General features: G+C 38.2%; 1 protein-coding gene across 1 annotated transcript in view; it reads right to left on the bottom strand.

Annotated features, from left to right (window-relative positions):
• Positions 1-5,988: 5,988 nt before the first annotated feature.
• tmem38b (transmembrane protein 38B) overlaps positions 5,989-21,074 on the bottom strand; it is a 47,642-nt gene continuing 32,556 nt past the window's right edge. The window contains exons 3-6 of the mRNA XM_007230611.4: positions 20,714-20,898; positions 16,686-16,773; positions 12,065-12,182; positions 5,989-8,034 (exon numbers count right to left, since the gene is read on the bottom strand). Of these exons, the coding sequence (XP_007230673.2) occupies positions 7,780-8,034; positions 12,065-12,182; positions 16,686-16,773; positions 20,714-20,898 (646 nt within the window). The 3' untranslated portion in view covers positions 5,989-7,779. The remainder of the gene's footprint in view (positions 8,035-12,064; positions 12,183-16,685; positions 16,774-20,713; positions 20,899-21,074) is intronic.

Below are 21,074 nucleotides of genomic sequence, written 5' to 3'. Positions count from 1 at the left end.
AGCACGCCACAAACAGAGTCGCCTGAGGTATGCTTTTGCAGAAATGGCTTCTTTGGAAATAAGTCTTGGGTTTAATTTCAAATCGACTCCCACAAAGTCTCAGCCATGGTTAGAATCAACTACTATTTAGTCTTAAGGCCCTATCTTACACCCTGCAAATGCCTTGCACTTGCATCGTTTAAATAGCAACATGGCTTGGGAATATATAGCTTTGCAAGGTGGTGTCAAAATGAGGTGTGTTCAGGTAAATTTCTTGCGTATTGCTATCTTGGCCATGGAAAAGAGACAGAGACACGCCACTGACTGAAAACTACCTAGACACACATAAACAGTCAGACATTCATTGCTATCTTGTCAGTTAACTGTTAACAGGGACATCCCCAACATAAATAAACTTTTTACTCATACATGGACACACAGCAGTTCTTAAACCCACAGCGTGTGCCTGTAAGCAGCTATGCAAACTAGGGGTATGGGTCAGTTTCCTCTGCTAAAAAATGTTGGACATTGAGGAAGCTGCGTCATTAAAATAGTAATCCACCAGAGTCAGAGCTCACCTTGCTCTTAAAGGGAACGAAGGGAGAAACACTGATTGGTTTATTTCATGTTAAGAGAATTAGCACATGCCTTTTGCATGTTTTGATCTGCACAAGGCATACTTTTCCCATCGTTATGATAGCAAAGGCACACTGACATGCTGTAAATCAAGCGTGTTCAAATGTGTTAAAGTCTGCAAAAAAGTCTCAGTTTTGAATTAAACTTGACTACAACTTGGACTCAGACCAGATTGTATTTACTCCATACAAATAAATATATGTAATATCATGTCTTTCTATCTATCTTTCTGTCTTTCTTTAGTTTTGTGAGAAGGCTATCAAAGGCTACACATGCTGTATTGTTTAGCGTGACTAATTTGACATCAAGCCAATAACAGTATTGAATCAGAATGAAGAGGAATTGAATGTATTCTCTCTCTCTTTCTCTCTTTCTCTCTCTCTCTTTTCTCTCGCTCCTGGCTGCTCTGAGACATTGTGCAGCGTGTTTGGCACATGCAGATGTAATTAAAGGCGAAGCTCCGGCTGAATGCGTGGGATTTCAGTGCTTATTGCTCCTCTCCACACAAGATAATATGATTATGCTTAGTGTTTGTTTCTTATTGGCAGACATAAACTCTGATTATCCTATATAATTTATTCATATTAATAACATTGCTCATATAGACAACACACATTGATAACACATTACCATAGATTAATAAATACCTTCTCTCATCCTTCCACTGGCCACTTTATTAGAAACACCTACTACTACTACTAACTTGTGCTTCCACTCACTGGCCACTTTATTAGAAACACCTTCTACTACTTCTATCTTGTGCTTCCACTCACTGGCCACTTTATTAGAAACACCTACTACTACTAAATTGTGCTTCCTCTGACTGGCCACTTTATTAGAAACACCTTATACTACTTCTATCTTGTGCTTCCACTCACTGGCCACTTTATTAGAAACACCTACTACTACAAATGACTTGTGCTTCCACTCACTGGCCACTTTATTAGAAACACCTACTACTACAAATAACTTGTGCTTCCACTCACTGGCCACTTTATTAGAAACACCTACTACTACTACTACCTTACTGTGCTTCCACTCACTGGCCACTTTATTAGAAACACCTTCTACTACTACAAATAACTTGTGCTTCCACTCACTGGCCACTTTATTAGAAACACCTTCTACTACTACTACCTTGTGCTTCCACTCACTGGCCACTTTATTAGAAACACCTACTACTACAAATAACTTGTGCTTCCACTCACTGGCCACTTTATTAGAAACACCTTCTACTACTACTACCTTGTGCTTCCACTTACTGGCCACTTTATTAGAAACACCTTCTACTACTACTACCTTGTGCTTCCACTTACTGGTCACTTTGTTAGAAACACCTTCTACCACAACACCACAACTTTGTGCTTCGACCTACTCTGGTGTGTGACCTATGCACCGATGCGTCATCACACTCACCCCAAGCCTTATTAAAGGAATTTAACACCCAACGTAGACCTGTCTAACAGTCATAAAGAGAGCGAGAGAGAGAGAGAGAGAGTGTGTGTGTGTGTGTGTGTGTGTGTGTGTGTGTGTGTGTGTGTGTGTGTGTGTGTGCAAAAGAGGACAGACCAGACAGATAGGCAGTGTGGGATTAAAGCAGTCCTTTACCTCTACACACACACACACACACACACGTTTACCTTCCTACTGAAGTTCTTAGTTTAGCTAAAGAGAGAGCGAGGGAGGAAAGTGAGAGGTAGACAGGAAGTTGGATTGGGTATTGGCAAGAACTTACATATAATACGTACCAGACCGAATGCGTTGCGATTCAAAATATCTATATAAAATCCTAAATTGAACACAACAGAACAGAACTGAATTGAACTGAACTGAACTAAATGCAACTGAACTGAACTAAACTGAATTAAACACAACAGAACTAAACAGAACAGAACCAAACTGAACTGAACTAAACTGAACTGAATTAAATGCAACAGAACTAAACAGAACAGAACCAAACTGAACTGAACTAAACTGAACTGAATTGAACAGAACAGAACAGAACAGAACAGAACCAAACTGAACTGAACTAAACTAAACTGACTTGAACTGAACTGAACTGAACCAAACTAAACTGACTTGAACTGAACTGAACTGAACTGAACCAAACTAAACTGACTTGAACTGAACTGAACTGAACCAAAGTAAACTGACTTGAACTGAAATTTACACAACAGAAGTGAACTGTATTGAACTAAAAATAAAGAGAGGCAGTCCAAGAAGAAGGAAGGATATACCAAGAGAAATATGGACAGAATAAGAAAGAACAGAAAGAAAAGAAACATTGAGAGTGAGGTGAGAGAGAGGAAAACGAGATCTTGAGAGAAAGGAAAGAAAGCTAAAGAGAAGAATAGAAAAAGTTAGTGTGTGAGAGAGAAAGAGAGAGAAAGGTAAGAGAGGTATGGAATAGAAGTAGAGAGCGATATTGGAAGAAACTGCAAAAATGAAATAGAGAAGGAAGAGAAAGAGAGGAGAAAGAGAGAATGAGATTTAATAATTTAAATGTAAAAGAAAGATAGGGTGATAAAGTGAAAGATACAAATGAGTTGCAAAAGAGAGAAAAAAAGAAAGAAAGAAAAAGAGGCACAGAGAGCTAAGAAAGAAATGAGAACAAGATATAGAGAGATGAAATAAAGAGACTGAGACAGAGATGTTAAAGAGATAAAAGTGTATCTTCCTTTCTTTCTCTATCTGTCTCTGTGTCTCTCTCCTCCATCACACTTAGAGAGAGATAAAAGATAAAGAAAATGATTGAGACAGTTGGAAAAGAGATAAAGGTATTTCTTCCTTTCTCTCACTCCTATCTGTCTCTGTGTCACTCTTACTCTCCCATCTCTTTTATCTATCTCAATCATTTTCTTTCCCCCTGAATTAAAAGGTGAGAGAGAGGGATGACAGATAAAGGAAGATGGAATTAGATTGAGACAGAGAGAAGGAAAGAAATAAAAAGCATCTTTTTTTCCTCTTTATATCTGTCTCTGTGTCTTTCCGACCCTCCCTTTCTTTTATCTTTCTCTCTAATCTATCGTTTTCATTCCCCTCTGAAATTGAGAGAGAGGAATTAGATAGAGAGAGAAATAAAAGATAAAGAGAGAAGATATTGAGACAGAGTCTCAAAGTATCTCTTTTTTCTGTCTGTCTCAACTTCTTTTTGTGTTTTTAAATGGAGAGAGAAATAGAGAGAGGGGAGAGAAAGAGAAACAGATATATGGAGAATGAGAGAGAGAGAGAAAAAGAGAAAGAGAGAGAGATAGATGTGTGTGTATGTGATTGTTATGCTGTGGCGGGTGTGTTGTTGAATCGAAAGCTGTAAGACTGTGCAGACAGTCTGTTGGACGTGTTCCTCCAGATGATGGAGAACTCTTTGAAGGGTACTGTGTGAGTTCTCGTCCTCAAGAGAGTGACGATCCTTTCATTCACACCCAGATACTGTTCACACCGGCACCGTGACTTCTCCCTGACCCAGAACAACACCAGAACACTGAGTGCAGGAGACACAGAGTGCACCAGTACCACCAAGAAGTGAACCCACCACCCCCAAAAACACTTTAACCAAGGAATGAACCAATTAACCATTCAAATGTTCCTGCAGGAGCCTGTTCACACCTAGTATTAGCATGCATCCTGGGTTATGGGATTATACACTCACCGGCCACTTTATTAGGTACGCCTTGCTAGTACCAGGTTGGACCCCCTTTTGCCTTCAGAACTGCCATAATCCTTTGTGGAATAGATTAAACAAGGTACGGAAAGCATTCCTGCAGAGTCTGCTCTATATCGACATGATAGCATCATGATTTATCTGCTGCACATCCATGATGCGAATCTTCCGTTCCACCACATCCCAAAGGTGCTCTATTAGATTGAGATCTGGTGACTGTGGAGGCCATTCCAGTACAGTGAACTCATTGTCGTGCTCAAGAAACCAGTCTGAGATGATTCATGCTTTATGACATGGTGCATTATCCTGCTGGAAGTAGCATCATAAGATGGTACACTGTGGTCATAAAGGGATGGACATGGCCAGCAACAATACTCAGGTAGGCCCAAAGTGTGCCAGAAAAATATCCCCCACACCATTAAATCACCACCACCACCAGCCTGAACCGTTGAAACAGGATGGATCCATGCTTTCATGTTGTGGACGCCAAATTCTGACCCTACCATCCGAATGTCGCAGCAAAAATCAAGACTCATCAGACCAGGTAATGTTTTTCCAATCTTTTACAGTTGTCTAGTTTTGGTGAGTCTGTGTAAATTCTAGCCTCAGTTTCCTGTTCTTAGCTGACAGGAGTCAGGGGATCCGGTGTGATTCTTAGTTTCATCCGCCTCAAGGTTGGACGTGTTGTGCTGTTGTTCAGAGATGCTCTTCTGCAGACCTCCGTTGTTACGAGTGGGTATTTGAATTACTGTAGCCGTTCTATCAGCTCAAAACAGTCTGGTCATTCTCCTCTGACCTCTGGCATCAACAAGGTATTTGCTCCCACAGAACTGAACTGATATCAGCTCACTGGATATTTTCTCTTTTTCGGATCATTCTCTTTAAACCTTGAGATGGTTGTGTGTGAAAATCCCAGTAGATCAGCAGTTTCTGAAATACTCAGACCAGCCTGTTTGGCACCAACAACCGTGCTACCACGTTCAAAGTCACTTAAATCACCTTTCTTCCCCATTCTGATTCTCAGTTTGATCTGCAGCAGATCGTCTTGGCCATGTCTACATATGATTGGCTGATGAGTGTAAGTATCCAGTACAAAGGGATTTAGTGCGTCTCATGGATTCATCGTAATCTTTTCCTGCCTGTCCCTTACTACTCTTGTTAGCCTCGCTCCTTTGTTAATAAACTGTGTGGTATAGATACTATTGGTATCTGCAAGTATCTGGCCAGCGTGAAACTGCCAATAAAGCTCCTTTTTTTTCTTTTCTTTTCTTTAGCTTTTTTTTTACAGATGTAGTGATGAGCATGCAGAAAAGGTTATCTTCTGAGGTTTATTCAGGTGTCACTGTTCAATAAAAGTTTGTACACTAAAGCTAAACATTTTGTCACCTCTCCAGAATGTGCAGAAGCTTCATGAATGAAGATTGTTGGCAGTAAAATCTTTCCTGTAAGGAGTCCCCTCAAAAAGTTTTCTTGATCTTGTAGATATTTCTTTGAATCAAATTAAATGATTCCACATCAAATCTGGGATAGAAGTGTTAACCACAAGGTCTCCATACACAATGACTAGAGATGATTTTTAAAAAATCGATATACCGATTTATATCGATCTTCATTTGAATGATTCAATATTGATTCATATGAACACGAGATCGATCCTTAGAATTAGCCCATTAGTCCTATGCTAAAAAAAATAAGAGCAGAAACAACAGACCTTTTTTTACACCAGTTTTAATTTAATTCCATTTCATTCATATTGGAAATATAGTGAAATACAGCAAATATAGTTCTTCAAATCATTACAGTATTAAGTGATTTTCTTTAAAAATAAATAATATAAAATATAATCACAGCTACAGATTTGTCTTAGATAAAATCAGAATCATCTCAGAATAGGAAATATATACAGATCCAACCCAAATGTACAGATTAAAACCTCCTGAGGAGGATGATACAGTGGCTTGCAAAAGTTTTCATACCCCTTGAACGTTTCCATATTTTGTCACCTTACAACCACAGAAAAACATACAGTATATTTCATTGGAATTTAATGTGCAAGACCTACACAAAGTGGTATACAAAGAAAATTAAGCATGATTTTAAAAAAAATCATCTTTTATAAACAAAAACTGAAAAGTGCGGTGAAAAGTATTCAGCCCTCTTTAGTCAATACTTTGTGGAACCACCTTTTGCTGCAATTACAGCTGCATTCTTCTTTGCAAAACAGCTCAAGTTTAGTCAGATTAGATGGAGAGCGTTTGAGAAAACAGCAATTTTCATATCTTGCCAAGTTCTTGATTGGGTTTAGGTCTGCAATTTGACTGGGCCATTCTAATACATGAATATATATTTTTTTTAAACCATTCCATTGAAGCCCTGGCTTTATGTTTAGGGTCGTTGTCCTGCTGGAAGGTGAACCTCTGCTCCAGTCTCAAGTCTTTCGCAGATTCCAACAGGTTTTTTTCCAGGATTGCCCTGTATTTGGCTCCATCCATCTTCCCATCAACTCTGACCAACTTTCCTGTCTCTGCTGGAGAGAAACAGCCTCAGAGCATGATGCTGCCACCACCATGTTTGACAGTGGGGATGGTGTGCTCAGAGTGATGTGCAGTGTTTTAATTCTCCGCCACACATAGGGTTTTTGTATTTTGGCAAAAAGTTAAATTTGGTCTCATCTGATTAAAGCATCTTGTTCCACATGTTAGCTGTGTCCCCAACATGGCTTCTGATAAACTGCAAACAGGACTTTTTATTGTACTCTTTTAACTCTTCCATAAAGACCACATTTGTGCAGTGCACGATTAATAGTTGTCCTGTGGACAGATTCCCCCACCTGAGCTGTGGATCTCTGCATTTCGTCCAGAGACACCATGGGCTTTTTGGCAGCATATCTGCTCTCATCAGTGCTCTCCTTGTTCCGCCTGTAAGTTTAGGTGGACGGTCTTGTCTTGGTAGGTTTACAGTTGTGCCATACTCTTTCCATTTCCATTTAATGGACTGAACAGTGATCAGTGAGATATTTAAACTTCAAAAATCTTTTTTTATAGCCTAAGCCTGCTTTAATCTCTTCCACAACCTTATTCGTGACCTGTCTGGAGTGTTCTTTAGACTTCATGATGCTGTTTACTCCCCAATATTCTCTTAACTAACCTCTGAGCATCTCTATTTGTACTGAGATTAGATTACACACAGGTGGACTCGTTCTAGTCATTAGCAGTCATCAGGCAACTTCTGAATGCAATTGGTTGCACTCAGAGAAAAGGGGGCTGAATACTTTTGTTAAATTCCAATGAAATGTATTTACGTTTGTGGTTGTGATGTAAAAAAAAATAAGAAAAAATTTCAAGGTGTATGAATACTTTTGGAAGCCACTGTAGGAGAGTGCAAAGCTACATAAAGGAGTCGCTCTATCGCTTTAACTCCGCATGCTGAAAGTGTCAGAGAGAGAATCACAGTGAGAGAGAAAGTCTGGGGGAAGGGGAGGGGGGTGGAAAGAAAGGGAGGCACTAGTTGGTCTTTTTGGAGCTCTCGGACTCGCGACGGTCCGGTGGATCCTCGGATTGGGGTGAACCGTTCGGGACACCTGAACCTGACGCCTCCTTGATGTCTGGCTTGGCCGGACAGGAGGGGGTCTTGGTCAGAGATTGGCCCTGATTGGTCAGGGGAGAGTAGGTCAGTGGGCGAGCGAATAGAGTCTGGAAAAGGGCCGACTCCACCGAATCGAATGGGGATGAAGAGGAACCCATCAGCATCATCCTCGTCTAGAGAGAGAAAGAGAAAGAACAAAAAAGTGAACAGTTTTTCAATAATATATTGTATCTGTATACAGTATAATCATACAATATGTTTTACTAAGTAATTTAGTATAATAACAATAATGTAGTAATAGTACAGTAAAATGGGGGGTCTGTACAGTACTGAATTGTCGCTAAATGGCACCATTTCCTAAAGTTTTTAACAAAGTGAAAAGTACCATGCAAAGAATCATTCCAGCAGTTGGTTGAACAGTATATAATATTACTGTCTTCACTAATATACTCTTAAATAACCTATGCAAGACTTTAGAATCTTTGCCTTTACTCAAGAATGCCTGAAGACCCCTTTTAAGAACATGTAAAGCTAGAGAACACTTTAAGAACCACTTTTAGAGACTTTTAGAAGCACACTTTAGAGAAAAATTGCATTGTAATCATTGGCAAAAGTCAAGGGACATAATAGTAGTCCATAGTAGTGAGTGTACAACCGTTTTTTGTAATAATTTAACCCTAACAAACCAATTTTAATAGTGTATATTAGGAGTGTAACAGTAGAGAAAATCCACGGTTCGGTGAGCAAAAGAGAGAGAGAGAGAGAGAGAGAGAGACAGACAGACAGACCACATGAGCAAAAAAGAGAGAGACAGTGAGAGAGACAAACAGGCAACAGTGCTGCAACAGTGCTTCAGCTAAACTTTCTGGGTTACACTGGGTAGCGTTACACTGACAGACTATATCAATTATCTTTGCTAAAGAATCTTAAAAGAACTTTCGTTTTAAAGAAATCAGAACCTTTTCCTTTCTTAACTTAACTTTCTTTAGGAAGAAAGACTCGATTTGAGGAGCTTACAGGCATGAAATCCTGTTTTCCACCAAACTTTCTTCATTAATTCATCCTTGAATAACCAATTCTAGACTGAAGAACCATTGCTTTTACTTTAAAATCCCTTGAAGACACCTTTTAAGAAAATATAGAGCTAAAGAACACTTTAAGAATCAATTGTTTAAGAAAAACAATCAATACTAAACGACAACAGATGTGTGAAAAGGATATAGCGTCAAAAAAAAAAAACAAATTTAATAGTGTATATTAATTATCTTTACTAAAAAATCTTTAAAAAACTTTCTTTAAAAATAAACAGAACCTTATTCTTTCTTAGAAACTCTTGGAGGACTCAATTTGAGGAGTTTACAGGAGTGAAGTCTTGTTTTCCACTGAACTATCTTCACTAGTTCATTCTTAAATAACCTATTCAAGATTGTAGAACCATTACCTTTCATCAAGAATCTTTGAAGGCCCCTTTTAAAAACATATGAAGCTAAAGAACACTTTCAGAACCATTTAAGAATAACCATTTTTAGAATAACAAACCCATTTTAAGTGTATATCAATTATCTTATACTATACTAAAGACTCTTTCAAGTTAAAGAAATCAGAACCTTTTTCTTCCTTAAAAACTCTTGGAGGATTCAAATTTAAGTGGTTTACACCAAACTGTCTTCATTAATTCACCCTTCAATAGCCCATTTAAGACTGTAGAACCATTGCCAGGTAGAGAACCATTATTTACTAAATTAAACATTTTTTTAATAATAGTGAAAACCCATTTCCATTAATTTACTAAAGAATATGTTCAGAATCATTTTCCTTTCTTAAAAAAATCATTGAAGGACTCAAATTTAAAAGTTTACAGGGTCAATAGTCTTGGTTTTATTTGAGCACCTTTCACAAGGACACACTTTCATAAAAAACTGTGTATAAAAAGGTGGTTAGAGGTGTGAAGACTGTAGAGGGAGAGGACTGGGTAACCTGGTAACTATGGAGAGTAAACCTTAAGCGTCAGTAAGACGAGACGATGGGATGGTCAGTGCTGAAGACACCGGCTAACCAAAGAGGGAGAAGTGAGGTCAAAGTACAACTTCTGGTTTCTCAGGTAACGGAGAGACGGCACGCTAAAAATAGCGCTAAGGCAGGGAGAGATGAGGTAATGCCTTGTTAAGAGCTGAAGACGTTGCTCGGTTTAAGAGGAGTGATGCAATTAGACGAAAGTGATGCAAAAGACGGGTGAAAACGGCAACAGCGAGGACGGGTGACTCACAGCGACGGCACGAGCACTTCAGCGAGATCACACGTAGCGGAGGAGATCTGATGGCATGAAGCGGAATGGGATATAAGGCAGCGGTTCCGGAAGCAGCCATGCTTTATCATATGAATCATAATAGACCAACTAATCCATTAGATTAATAGTTTTGCAGCTACATGTCCCATAGAAGCTAAAGAATGCTGCATTGTGGGCCGGTGGGATATACATGTGGGGCCTCCTGAACTGAAAATTCTGCTTGTCTGTTCACATGGACAATAGACTGTGTATAGCTGGACAGAGCATCGTCTCTCAAAAGTGAAGCCACCACAGGTCGGGCGCTCCCTGCTGTTTGGTTTCAGAAAGCTGTGTAACCCCACCCACCCCCATAGGTTTCAATGGCAAAACAAACAACTTTCAATCACGTTTTTTTTCTACTATACTGTAATTCTACCTCCATTATTTAAATGTAACAGCTAGTGTAACCTCTGCTTATATTGTGAAATTTTTACACCCCCACATAATTCGTTTTTAAAATTGTTTTTCAGCTCTATTCAAAAAAGGTGTGGTTATTGTAAAAGGGCTGGTTATGGGCGGGGCCAATATCAGACCGTCAGCTCCGCTCCACTTGCTCTGCAGTCTGTGACCTCGAGGCAGCCCTCAGGGGCGGATTTATTTAAATAAGTAGGCTGCTCTCCACAGTCTTTCTCCCTCCTCTGGTCTCTACTGCGCAGACTCGGGTATCAGGATCGGCGAAATTCATTCATTTTCATTGAATGAATGGGAACGGCGACTCGGTGTCCATCTGTTTTTTACAGTCTCTGACATGGACAATTCTAGCCAGATGCTGCCAATCACGATAATTTCCATCCACTGCTGCTGTCAACTGTGGGTGGTAATTTTGGCCCTCGATTACATACACTGCCCTCCAAAAGTATTGGTTCAGTAAGGTCAATTCCTTTATTTCAGCTGTAGACTGAAAACACTTAAATTTGACATTAAAATATTGAAATAAGACAAAAGATATTTCAGCTTTAATTTCCAGGTATTTACATCTGGTCCTGATATACAGTTCATAAGATAGCACCTTATGTCTGAACCTACTCATTTTTCTGGATTACCCCCATTAAGAGAGTGTTGCGAGTAGACAACACTGGCATCAAAGCAAAAGCTTCTACTTTATAAAATATATTGTGTTGACTATTTTTTTATTTTGTTTACTGCATAACTCTGTAAATTAATATGCCATAGATTTGATAGCTTTAATATTAACCTGCAATAAATTTAGAAAAAAATGAGAATTGAATGTGTCCAATCTTGTGACTGGTACTTTATATTATTGCTATGTACAATATTTGTAAGTTGACTGTGCAAAGCTACAGTCTACAGCTGGTGGGTAAAGCATGTAGTAAGGAAAGGTATGATGCTGTCTGTGTGAGTCTGTCTGTAAAAGATTTTCATAACATCCCTCTGAATCTCTGAAGACCTTTTTTAAAGCACCATTTCAGTACTTATAGTTAACTAGTTATGCAATATAGGCCCCTGTAGTGCAGCCTAGACTTCTGTTTATAAGGTCATTTGTCCTCCTTACATTACCTTTACTTTTATATTTAAGTAGTTCTGAAAGCAGTACTTTTATACTTTTACTTAGGTAAAAAGTTTGTGTTGATACTTCAACTTCTACAAAAGTATTTTTAACCCCCAGTATCTATACTTCTACTTGAGTAATGAATGTGAATACTTTTTACACCCTTGCTTACGAGATGACACTTATTATACATGGCTTATAACTTATTACATGCTGCTGTCCTATGACTTTTTGCAAGTCAGTGTAGAGCAGAGCACAGTACACAAACAGTACATAAGAAATACGAGTTAACACTGTTTCTTAAATATTACCCATTTCTATCACTGCAAAATAAGTGGAGGAGGGATAATGAGATAATGAGACTCACCTTGTTGACGACGATGAAGACAGTGTAGATGAGCATGAGATCAGGGGTCTGCAGGGGCAGGTAACGGCACTGCTGCAATGAGAACAGCACCGCCCCTATCAGAGTCACCTTGGTTGGGCTGTAAACACACAAGGGTCAAGGGGTCACTGATAAAAAACAAGTGAGCTGTTTCACCATTATTATTATTATTATTATTTACCATTTTATTAATATATTTGCTATAGATTATTAAGCATAAACTATGAATAATTCTGTAACCACAATAATTCCAGTTTTTTTAGGATCAATTATGAATTGTTTAGTACCTGCTAAGATGATTTAGTACCTGCCAAGATGCTATGATTTAGTAACTTTTACAATTTCTTCTGCATCTACTATGAAATATTCAGCATCCACCATTTCTATCATTTCTACTGTAACCTTTTCAATAACTAGTATAAATGACTCAGTATCTAGCATGAGGTATTCAGTATCTAGTATGAATTATTCAGTATCTAGTATGAATTATTCAGTATCTAGTATGAATTATTCAGTATCTAGTATGAGGTATTCAGTATCTATTATGAATTATTCAGTATCTGGTATGAATTATTCAGTATCTAGTATGAGGTATTTAGTATCTATTATGAATTATTCAGTATCTAGTATGAGTTATTCAGTATGTAGTATGAATTATTCAGTATCTAGTATGAGTTATTCAGTATGTAGTATGAGTTAGTCAGTATCTAGTATGAGTTATTCAGTATCTAGTATGAGTTATTCAGTATCTAGTATGAATTATTTAGTATCTAGTATGAATTATTCAGTATCTAGTATGAATTATTCAGTATCTAGTATGAATTGTTTAGTAACCAGTATAAAATATTCTGTATCTAGGATAAATTATTTAGTATCTAGTATGAGTTAATTAGTATTTAGTATGAGTTATTCAGTATCTAGTATGAGTTATTCAGTATCTAGTATGAGTTATTCAGTATCTATTAGGAATTATTCAGTATCTAGTATGAATTATTCAGTATCTAGTATGAATTATTTAGTATCTAGTATGAGTTATTCAGTATCTATTATGAATTATTCAGTATCTAGTATGAATTATTCAGTATCTAGTATGAATTATTTAGTATCTAGTATGAGTTATTCAGTATCTAGTATGAATTATTCAGTATCTAGTATGAGTTATTCAGTATCTAGTATAAGTTATTCAGTATCTAGTATGAATTATTCAGAATCTAGCATGAATTATTCAGTATGTAATATGAGTTATTCAGTATCTAGTATGAATTATTCAGTATCTAGTATGAGTTATTCAGTATCTAGTATGAGTTATTCAGTATCTAGTATGAATTATTCAGAATCTAGTATGAATTATTCAGTATGTAATATGAGTTATTCAGTATCTAGTATGAATTGTTTAGTAACTAGTATGAAATATTCAGTATCTAGTATAAATTATTCAGTATCTAGTATAAATTATTTAGTATCTACTAGGAATTATTTAGTATCTAGTATGAATTATCCAATATATAATATGAGTTATTCAGTATCTAGTATGAGTTATTCAGTATCTAGTATGAATTATTCAGTATCTAGTATGAGTTATTTAGTATCTAGGATGAATTGTTTAGTAACTAGTATGAAATATTAAGTATCTATTATAATTATTCAGTATCTAGTATAAATTATTCAGTATCTACTAGGAATTATTTAGTATCTAGCATGAATTATTCAATATATAATATGAGTTATTCAGTATCTGGTATGAGTAATTCAGTATTTAGTATAAGTTATTCAGTATCTAGTATGAATTATTCAGTATCTAATATGAATTGTTTAGTAACTAGTATGAAATATTCAGCATCTAGTATAAATTATTCAGTATCTGCTATGAATTATTTAGTATCTAATATGAATTATCCAATATATAAATGAGTTATTCAGTATCTAGTATGAGTTATTCAGTATCTAGTATGAGTTATTCAGTATCTAGTATGAATTATTCAATATATAATATGAGTTATTCAGTATCTGGTATGACTTATTCAGTATTTAGTATGAGTTATTCAGTATCTAGTATGAATTTTTTAGTAGTCATGGCTGTAGTTTTGGGCCCAGACACAGATGCTTAGGTGTTAGTTTAACTATTAGAAATGATTTAGTATTTAGTATGAATTGTTCGGTATCTAATATGAGTTACTCAGTATCTAGTGTAAATTATTTAGTATCTGGTATGAAATATTCTGAATCTACTTTAAATTATTCAGTAGGTGTTCGAGACTGTTTGTAGTAAAGCTGGGTCAGTTTAGCAGTTCTGTATATGAAACAGAGCAGGAAGCACAGGCGCTGTGTTTGCATGCGTCTGCAGGATGACACGGCGCAGTCGCTGCCTCATTTCTACACACTGCAATTTTCTAATGCTGTCTGCACACAAAACCATGACAACAGGCATCGCCGGCAGCGGAGGGGAGACAAAGAGAAAATCAATACAAAAAGCAATTATTCTACCTGTGCTGTTCTGCTAAAGAGAAAGATGTTCAGTAAGTCTTATTGTGGACTGAGAGAAAGAGAGAAAGAGGGATGGATGTTGCAGACTGCAGAATGTTTTCTGTACAGGAATGACAGAGGAAACCAGCGACGCTGATTCACGAATCAGCCTTTAGTTGCGTCTTTATCCACCATAGAACACAGTTAAAGCTGCTTTAATCCAGTGCACAGAGACTTCCTTATGACACAAGAAGTCCTGGGTTCAATCCCAGCTGACAGACCCCAGCACTGTGACCTGAAGACACTCAATTAACTCAAAGTATAGAAGCGTAATAAAATGACCAAAAATACTTTAAATTTCATAACTACGAGTCTAATTTACCTCCTAATTCATAGCAAAGACATGTTTATAGCAGAAACTGAATGATTCATGATAGATACTGAATAATTCATAATGGATCCTGAATTCATAATGGATTCATAATATGCACTGAATAATGCATACAAAATACTTCATATTTTACAGTAGATACTGTATAGGTCATAGTGAATACTGGAAGCTACTGAGTAATTCATATCAGATATTGAATAATTTATAGTGGATCCTTGGTAATCATTGGTGGGACTAGAGTGTGGTAGGGCTAGAGTGTGGTAGGTTGGATCGGTGGGGCTAGAGTGTGGTAGGCTGGATAGGTGAATGGATGCATGGAAGGATGGATGGATGGATGGATGGATGGGGCTAGAGTGAGATAGGCTGGATGAATGGATGGGGTTAGAGTGAGGTAGGCTGGATGGGTGGGGCTGAAGTGTGGTAGACTGGATGGGTGGGGCTAGAGTGTGGTAGGTTGGATGGGTGGGGCTAGAGTGTGGTAGGCTAGATGGATGGATATGGCTAGAGTGTGGTAGGCTGGATGGATGGATGGATGGATAGATGGATGGGGCTAGAGTGTGGTAGTCTGGATGGATGGATGGATGGATGGATGGATAGATGGATGGGGCTAGAGTGTGGTAGTCTGGATGGATGGATGGATGGATAGATGGATGGGGCTAGAGTGTGATAGGCTGGATGGCTAGATGGATGGATGGATGGATGGATAGATGGATGGGGCTAGAGTGTGGTAGGCTGGATGGATGGATGGGGCTAGAGTTTGGTTGGCTGGATGGATGGATGGATGGGGCTAGAGTGTGATAGGCTGGCTGGCTAGATGGATGGATGGATGGATAGATGGATGGGGCTAGAGTGTGGTAGGCTTGATGGATGGATGGGGCTAGAGCGTGATAGGCTGGATGGAAGGCAGGATTGATGGATGGATGAATGGGGCTAGAGTGTGGTAGGCTGGATGGATGGATGGATGGATGGAGCTAGAGTGTTGTAGGCTGGATGGATGGATGAATGGATGGGGCTAGAGTGCGTAGCCTGGATGGATGAATGAATGGATGGGGCTAGAGTGTTGTAGGCTGGATGGATGGATGAATGGATGGGGCTAGAGTGCGGTAGCCTGGATGGCTGAATGAATGGATGGGGCTAGAGTGTTGTAGGCTGGATGGATGGATGAATGGATGGGGCTAGAGTGTGGTAGCCTGGATGGATGAATGAATGGATGGGGCTAGAGTGTTGTAGGCTGGATGGATGGATGAATGGATTGGGCTAGAGTGCGGTAGCCTGGATGGATGGATGAATGGGGCTAGAGTGTTGTAGGCTGGATGGATGGATGGATGAATGGATGGGGCTAGAGTGTTGTAGGCTAAATGGACAGAGCTAAACTGCTGTAGGCTGAATTGGTGGAGCATAGTTCTGTAGGCTGAATGGGTGGGGCTGGAGTGAGATAGGCTGGAAAGATGGATGAGGCTAAAGTGTGGTAGACTGAATGGGCGGTGCTAGAGTCTGACCACCTGGATGGGCGGGGCTACAATTCAACAGGATGAATATGTGGGCCTTGACTGTGTTAGGATGAATGGGTGTGGGTTGTCTCCTGTAGACTGAATATGTGAGGCTAAACTTCTTTAAATTGAATTGGTGGACAACTTTGCAGTAGGTTGAGTGGGTGGGGCTAGAATGTGGCAGGCTAAATGGGCGGGGCTAATTTTTTATTGACTGGATGTTGAAGTTGTATCTAAACTAAAGTGTTTTAAAACTCACTAGGACATCTTCAGCAGCTCGTTGGTCTCCGGTTTCCAGATTCCTCGAACCAGCTGCTCAAAATTACTGATGAGACCACCACCAGCACCTAGAAGTAGATAAATAAAATGAAGGATAGAAAACACACACACACACAGACATAAAGGGTCTTAAAGTCAGTTTAGTAAAAAAAAAAGTTAGTAGTATCCGCTCTGCTTTTAAGTATCAGCATTAAGGGTGTCAGTGAATTAGAGCAGGCTAATAGAAACTCTGTCAGGCTCATTAAGCACATTAAGCGCTTTCTGTACTTTATAAATGATGTGGTGTAATGTACTGCTGCTGCCGTCCCCGCATTTCCGAAACACACACACTCAACGGCACTGATGAGGCCTTCAGGGGGAGGATTAGCTGAAGTATCGCATAAACAGAGCGTTATAGTTATTGTGTCTCTACATAACAATGCATAACTAAATGAGTACAGAATGTTCTGCCGGAATGACCCAAACTCAATAAAACCACTTCCTAAAACACGTCTCAATAAAAAAAACAAACGCAACATCATCAGCACCTTCATCATCTTCTTCATCATCACAACGCTACTTCAGATGCTGCCAGCACACAGCTAGATTCCGTTTACAAGAAACAAAGTAAAAAAATCCACTTTACACGTCTGACTTCTTACACAACTTCTCCTTTAATAAATAAGAGATGGAGGACATAAATAACCTTGCAATCTTCTTCAGGCTGCCGATTTTGATCAACACCTGCAAACACAGAGCTGCAAACGCTGTCGACGCATTCACTCTGACACAACAGCAATCTGAGTGAAAGAGCTTGTTATCTCAGGTAGAATTCTCAGAGGTGCTCTTTGTAATCCTGCGCTTCCAGACAAACCCGACATTTCTATGTATGAGTTAAACATAATTATGTTTGTGATTGAAGAGTATGGAGGGGCATGATGTTCTTACTTGCAACAGTTCACAGTCAGACTGCAATGGCAGCTGTAGTAGCACAGGATTCACACTGCAGTGCTATAGATGTATTATTGTTATTATTTTAATAGAGCATGATTTAAATTCAGATACAGACAGTAATGATCATTGTTATACTGTAGTATTCAGACTGTAATGCTTATTGTAATATTGTGTTTAGTGTTGAACACTTAAATGCGTCATGTTAGTTGTGGTATTGGAGTATTATATAATTCATATTTAAACTATAGTTATAGTATTGCATGGTTCCTATTCAGACAGTAATTGTTAGCTGCAGTACTGTAGTATGTCTTATGTATGATTGAGATTAAAGTTAAGATTTATATTGAGGCTGAACTGTCTCACACATAGAACTGTATTCATGTAGTACTGTATGTTTCAGATTCAGAAGATAAATCCAGATTAATACTGTATGATTTATATTTAGACTTTAAGTCCAATACTGCATGATTTAGATTCAGGCTGTAACCCCGGTTTTAATACCGTGATTCAGATTGTAAACCCGTTTATTTTACTGTATAATTCAGATTGAGATGGTTAGCACAGTTTTATCACTATGTGATTCAGACTTTAACCCAATTTATAATACAGCATGATTCAGATTCAGACTGCGAATGCCATTGTAATACTGTATGATTCTTTGTACAGCATGATTTAGATTCCTACTGTAAGTCCAGCATTAGTTTTGTATGATTCAGACTGTAAATATAGTTTTTGAACTGTTTGATTCAGATTCAGACTGTAAATCCAGTTGAAGTAGTGTATGATTCAGATTCAGACTGTGAATCAAGTTATAGTACTGTATGATTCAGATTCAGACTGTGAATCCAGTTACTGTATGATTCAGATTCAGACTGTGAATCCAGTTATAGTACTGTATGATTCGGATTCAGACTGTAAATCCAGTTATAGTACTGAATGATTCGGATTCAGAATGCAAATGTGTTTTAGGCTGTGAATCCAGTTGTACTACTGTATGATTCAGATTCAGACTGTGAATTCAGTTGTAGCATTGAATGATTCAGAATCAGACTGTGAATCCAGTTATAGTGCTGTATGATTCAGATTCAGACTGCAAATGTGTTTCAGACTGTAAATCCATTTATAGTACTGTATGATTCAGATTTAGACTATTGTGCTTGTTGTTACATTAGTTGTAAAGCAGGAATTGTAACAGTGTAATGGAGTTGTAGAAGGCAGTTGTTGGAGGTGTGTGTGTGTGTGTGTGTGCTGGTTTGACATTCAGAGCACATATCTGCCTTTTTCTGTAATTTCTGCTGTCCACTCTCTAATGAGTCACCTCAACCTCCTGATATTTCAAACCTTTTCTTGGCTGTAATTGAAGGACAGAGGGGTGAATTGCTTAATGAGTTTAATAAAAGAAAAAAAAAAGTTAGATTAAAATAGCAAAAATGCCGCACTAGAAACAAAATGACAGTCTCCAGATTTAGGATAATCACAGGTAAGAGAAATACTTCAGGAAACAGAATTAATGACGAGCTATGAGTGTCAGTAGATACTGTAATCAGTGTGCAGTATTAAAAAGGATTTGAAAGCAGAACATGTGTTTCTGTAACTACTAAAATTGTTATCTATTTAACAATGCAACATTTGCATTGACAGTATCAGCCCACAATTTGATCCTGAGTAAAGGCGTGTGTCCCATAATATTAAATACAAATCAAATATAAAATCTGAATCTTAAAGATAGGATTCTTAAGGCAATACAGTATAACGCATCTATGAAACCGCAATTATTTTAATGCAGTAATTTCTGCCTCTGCAGCACCTTCGCAGGTTCAACTATGCTATAGGTGAAGATGATGTGTCTGTGTACTTTGGTACGTCTTCATCTCCCCGCTATCAAAGGCACACTGCTGCAGCTGTAGCTCAGCCCCTAAACCCATACATCACTGCTGTGTCCCTTCCAAACAACCACTTCCATTTTTTAACATTTAAGCATTCAAATTTGAGCTGAGGGTGGAGTTAGCTAAAATCACCTGGTTTTATCTACTCTTTAATTAAGCAATAATACACTCGTGGTTCGTGCTGTAACGTTTAATATTGGGAGTACTGTAGATCAGCACAGCAGTGCCAATATTACACGTTATAGCACCAACCTCGAGTGTATTATTGCGATTACACCACAGTTCCATTATCGCTGTTTAATAAAAGATTTTGAGTTAAAACGGATGAGAAAATATGATCTGTTTGGTTATAAACACTCAGCGATTTAAAATACAGTAGTTCTATTTCTGCGCTGTTTGTAGCTGCACTGTAAACCCTGCATTGTTGCTAGGCTAGCATGGTGGCCTCTATTATCGGCCATTTTAGTCAAAATTGTGGAAATCTAAGCTTACTGTAAATAAATGTAAGAGCTTTGCTCACCCAAATAAACAGTTTTCAAGAAAATCGGTGTAGATTAACATCTAGTTCTCATTTTTCTTTAAAACAAAAAGTTGTTTTAGCTTTTTAAGAATTAAAGTTTTGTTTACTTCGGCTCTTCTTAGCAGCAAGACCTGCGAAATTACAAGGGTCCACCTTACATTCAGCTTACAATACCTTATATTAACTGGAAAATATATAAACTTAAGCTTTTATTTTAGGGATAATAACTCTTGACCTGATATCGGTGGCTGATAATGTGTGTAATAATGCGTACATTTGAATTGCTGGGCTTATATATTTGTGGGACCGCGTCTTTGCCTGTGAGACATAGCGTTTCTGCACTGTGCCTCTATGGGATCCAGCGGCTCCCTATGGTGTATAATGACATCGCATTTCATTTGTATTTGGTTTGTAAGCGCTGCATCATTGCAAGGTTACCTGTATGTGGCGGAGTAATACATGGACATGCATTACCGGCTGATAATGTCACTCATAAAATGTCTCTCAGTCAATTACATTGCAGGATCAAAACTAACTGTGGTATAATAGCTAATAATTTGTGAATTGAGGCATTTTTATTTACAAAACATAGGATTGTAGGATTTAAAATTAGCCACTGAATTAAGCACTACAGTAGTCAGATCACTATGATGGATATCAGAACAGTACCTTTAGCCCAGCCCACAGCGATCATGACAAACAGCCCATCTTCATACTTCTTTCTGGCCTGGGCGACGCCGCTCAGAACCTTCCAGGTACGCGTCACTTCCTTCATCCCCGTCAGAACCAGCCGCACCGGCAGAACCGCAGCGCAAGAGTACACGGCGTCCAGCGGGCAGTAAAACACTAAATACCTGCAGACAGACAGACAGAGAACAAGACAAAGAAAGAGTGTGATATATACATTTAAATAAGCTGAATATTAAATACTGCAAAAATCGTTTCAAAATAAAGAACTTTCCATATGTTCATGAATGGGTTCACTCTAAACTTCAAATACTTAAAGTCATATATACATAGATCAAGCATA

This window comes from Astyanax mexicanus, chromosome 17 (assembly GCF_023375975.1).
Source record: "Astyanax mexicanus isolate ESR-SI-001 chromosome 17, AstMex3_surface, whole genome shotgun sequence".
Taxonomy (NCBI): Eukaryota; Metazoa; Chordata; class Actinopteri; order Characiformes; family Acestrorhamphidae; genus Astyanax; species Astyanax mexicanus.
The sequence above is the reverse complement of the archived record's forward strand: the minus strand, read 5'-3'. Positions and strand labels throughout refer to the sequence as shown.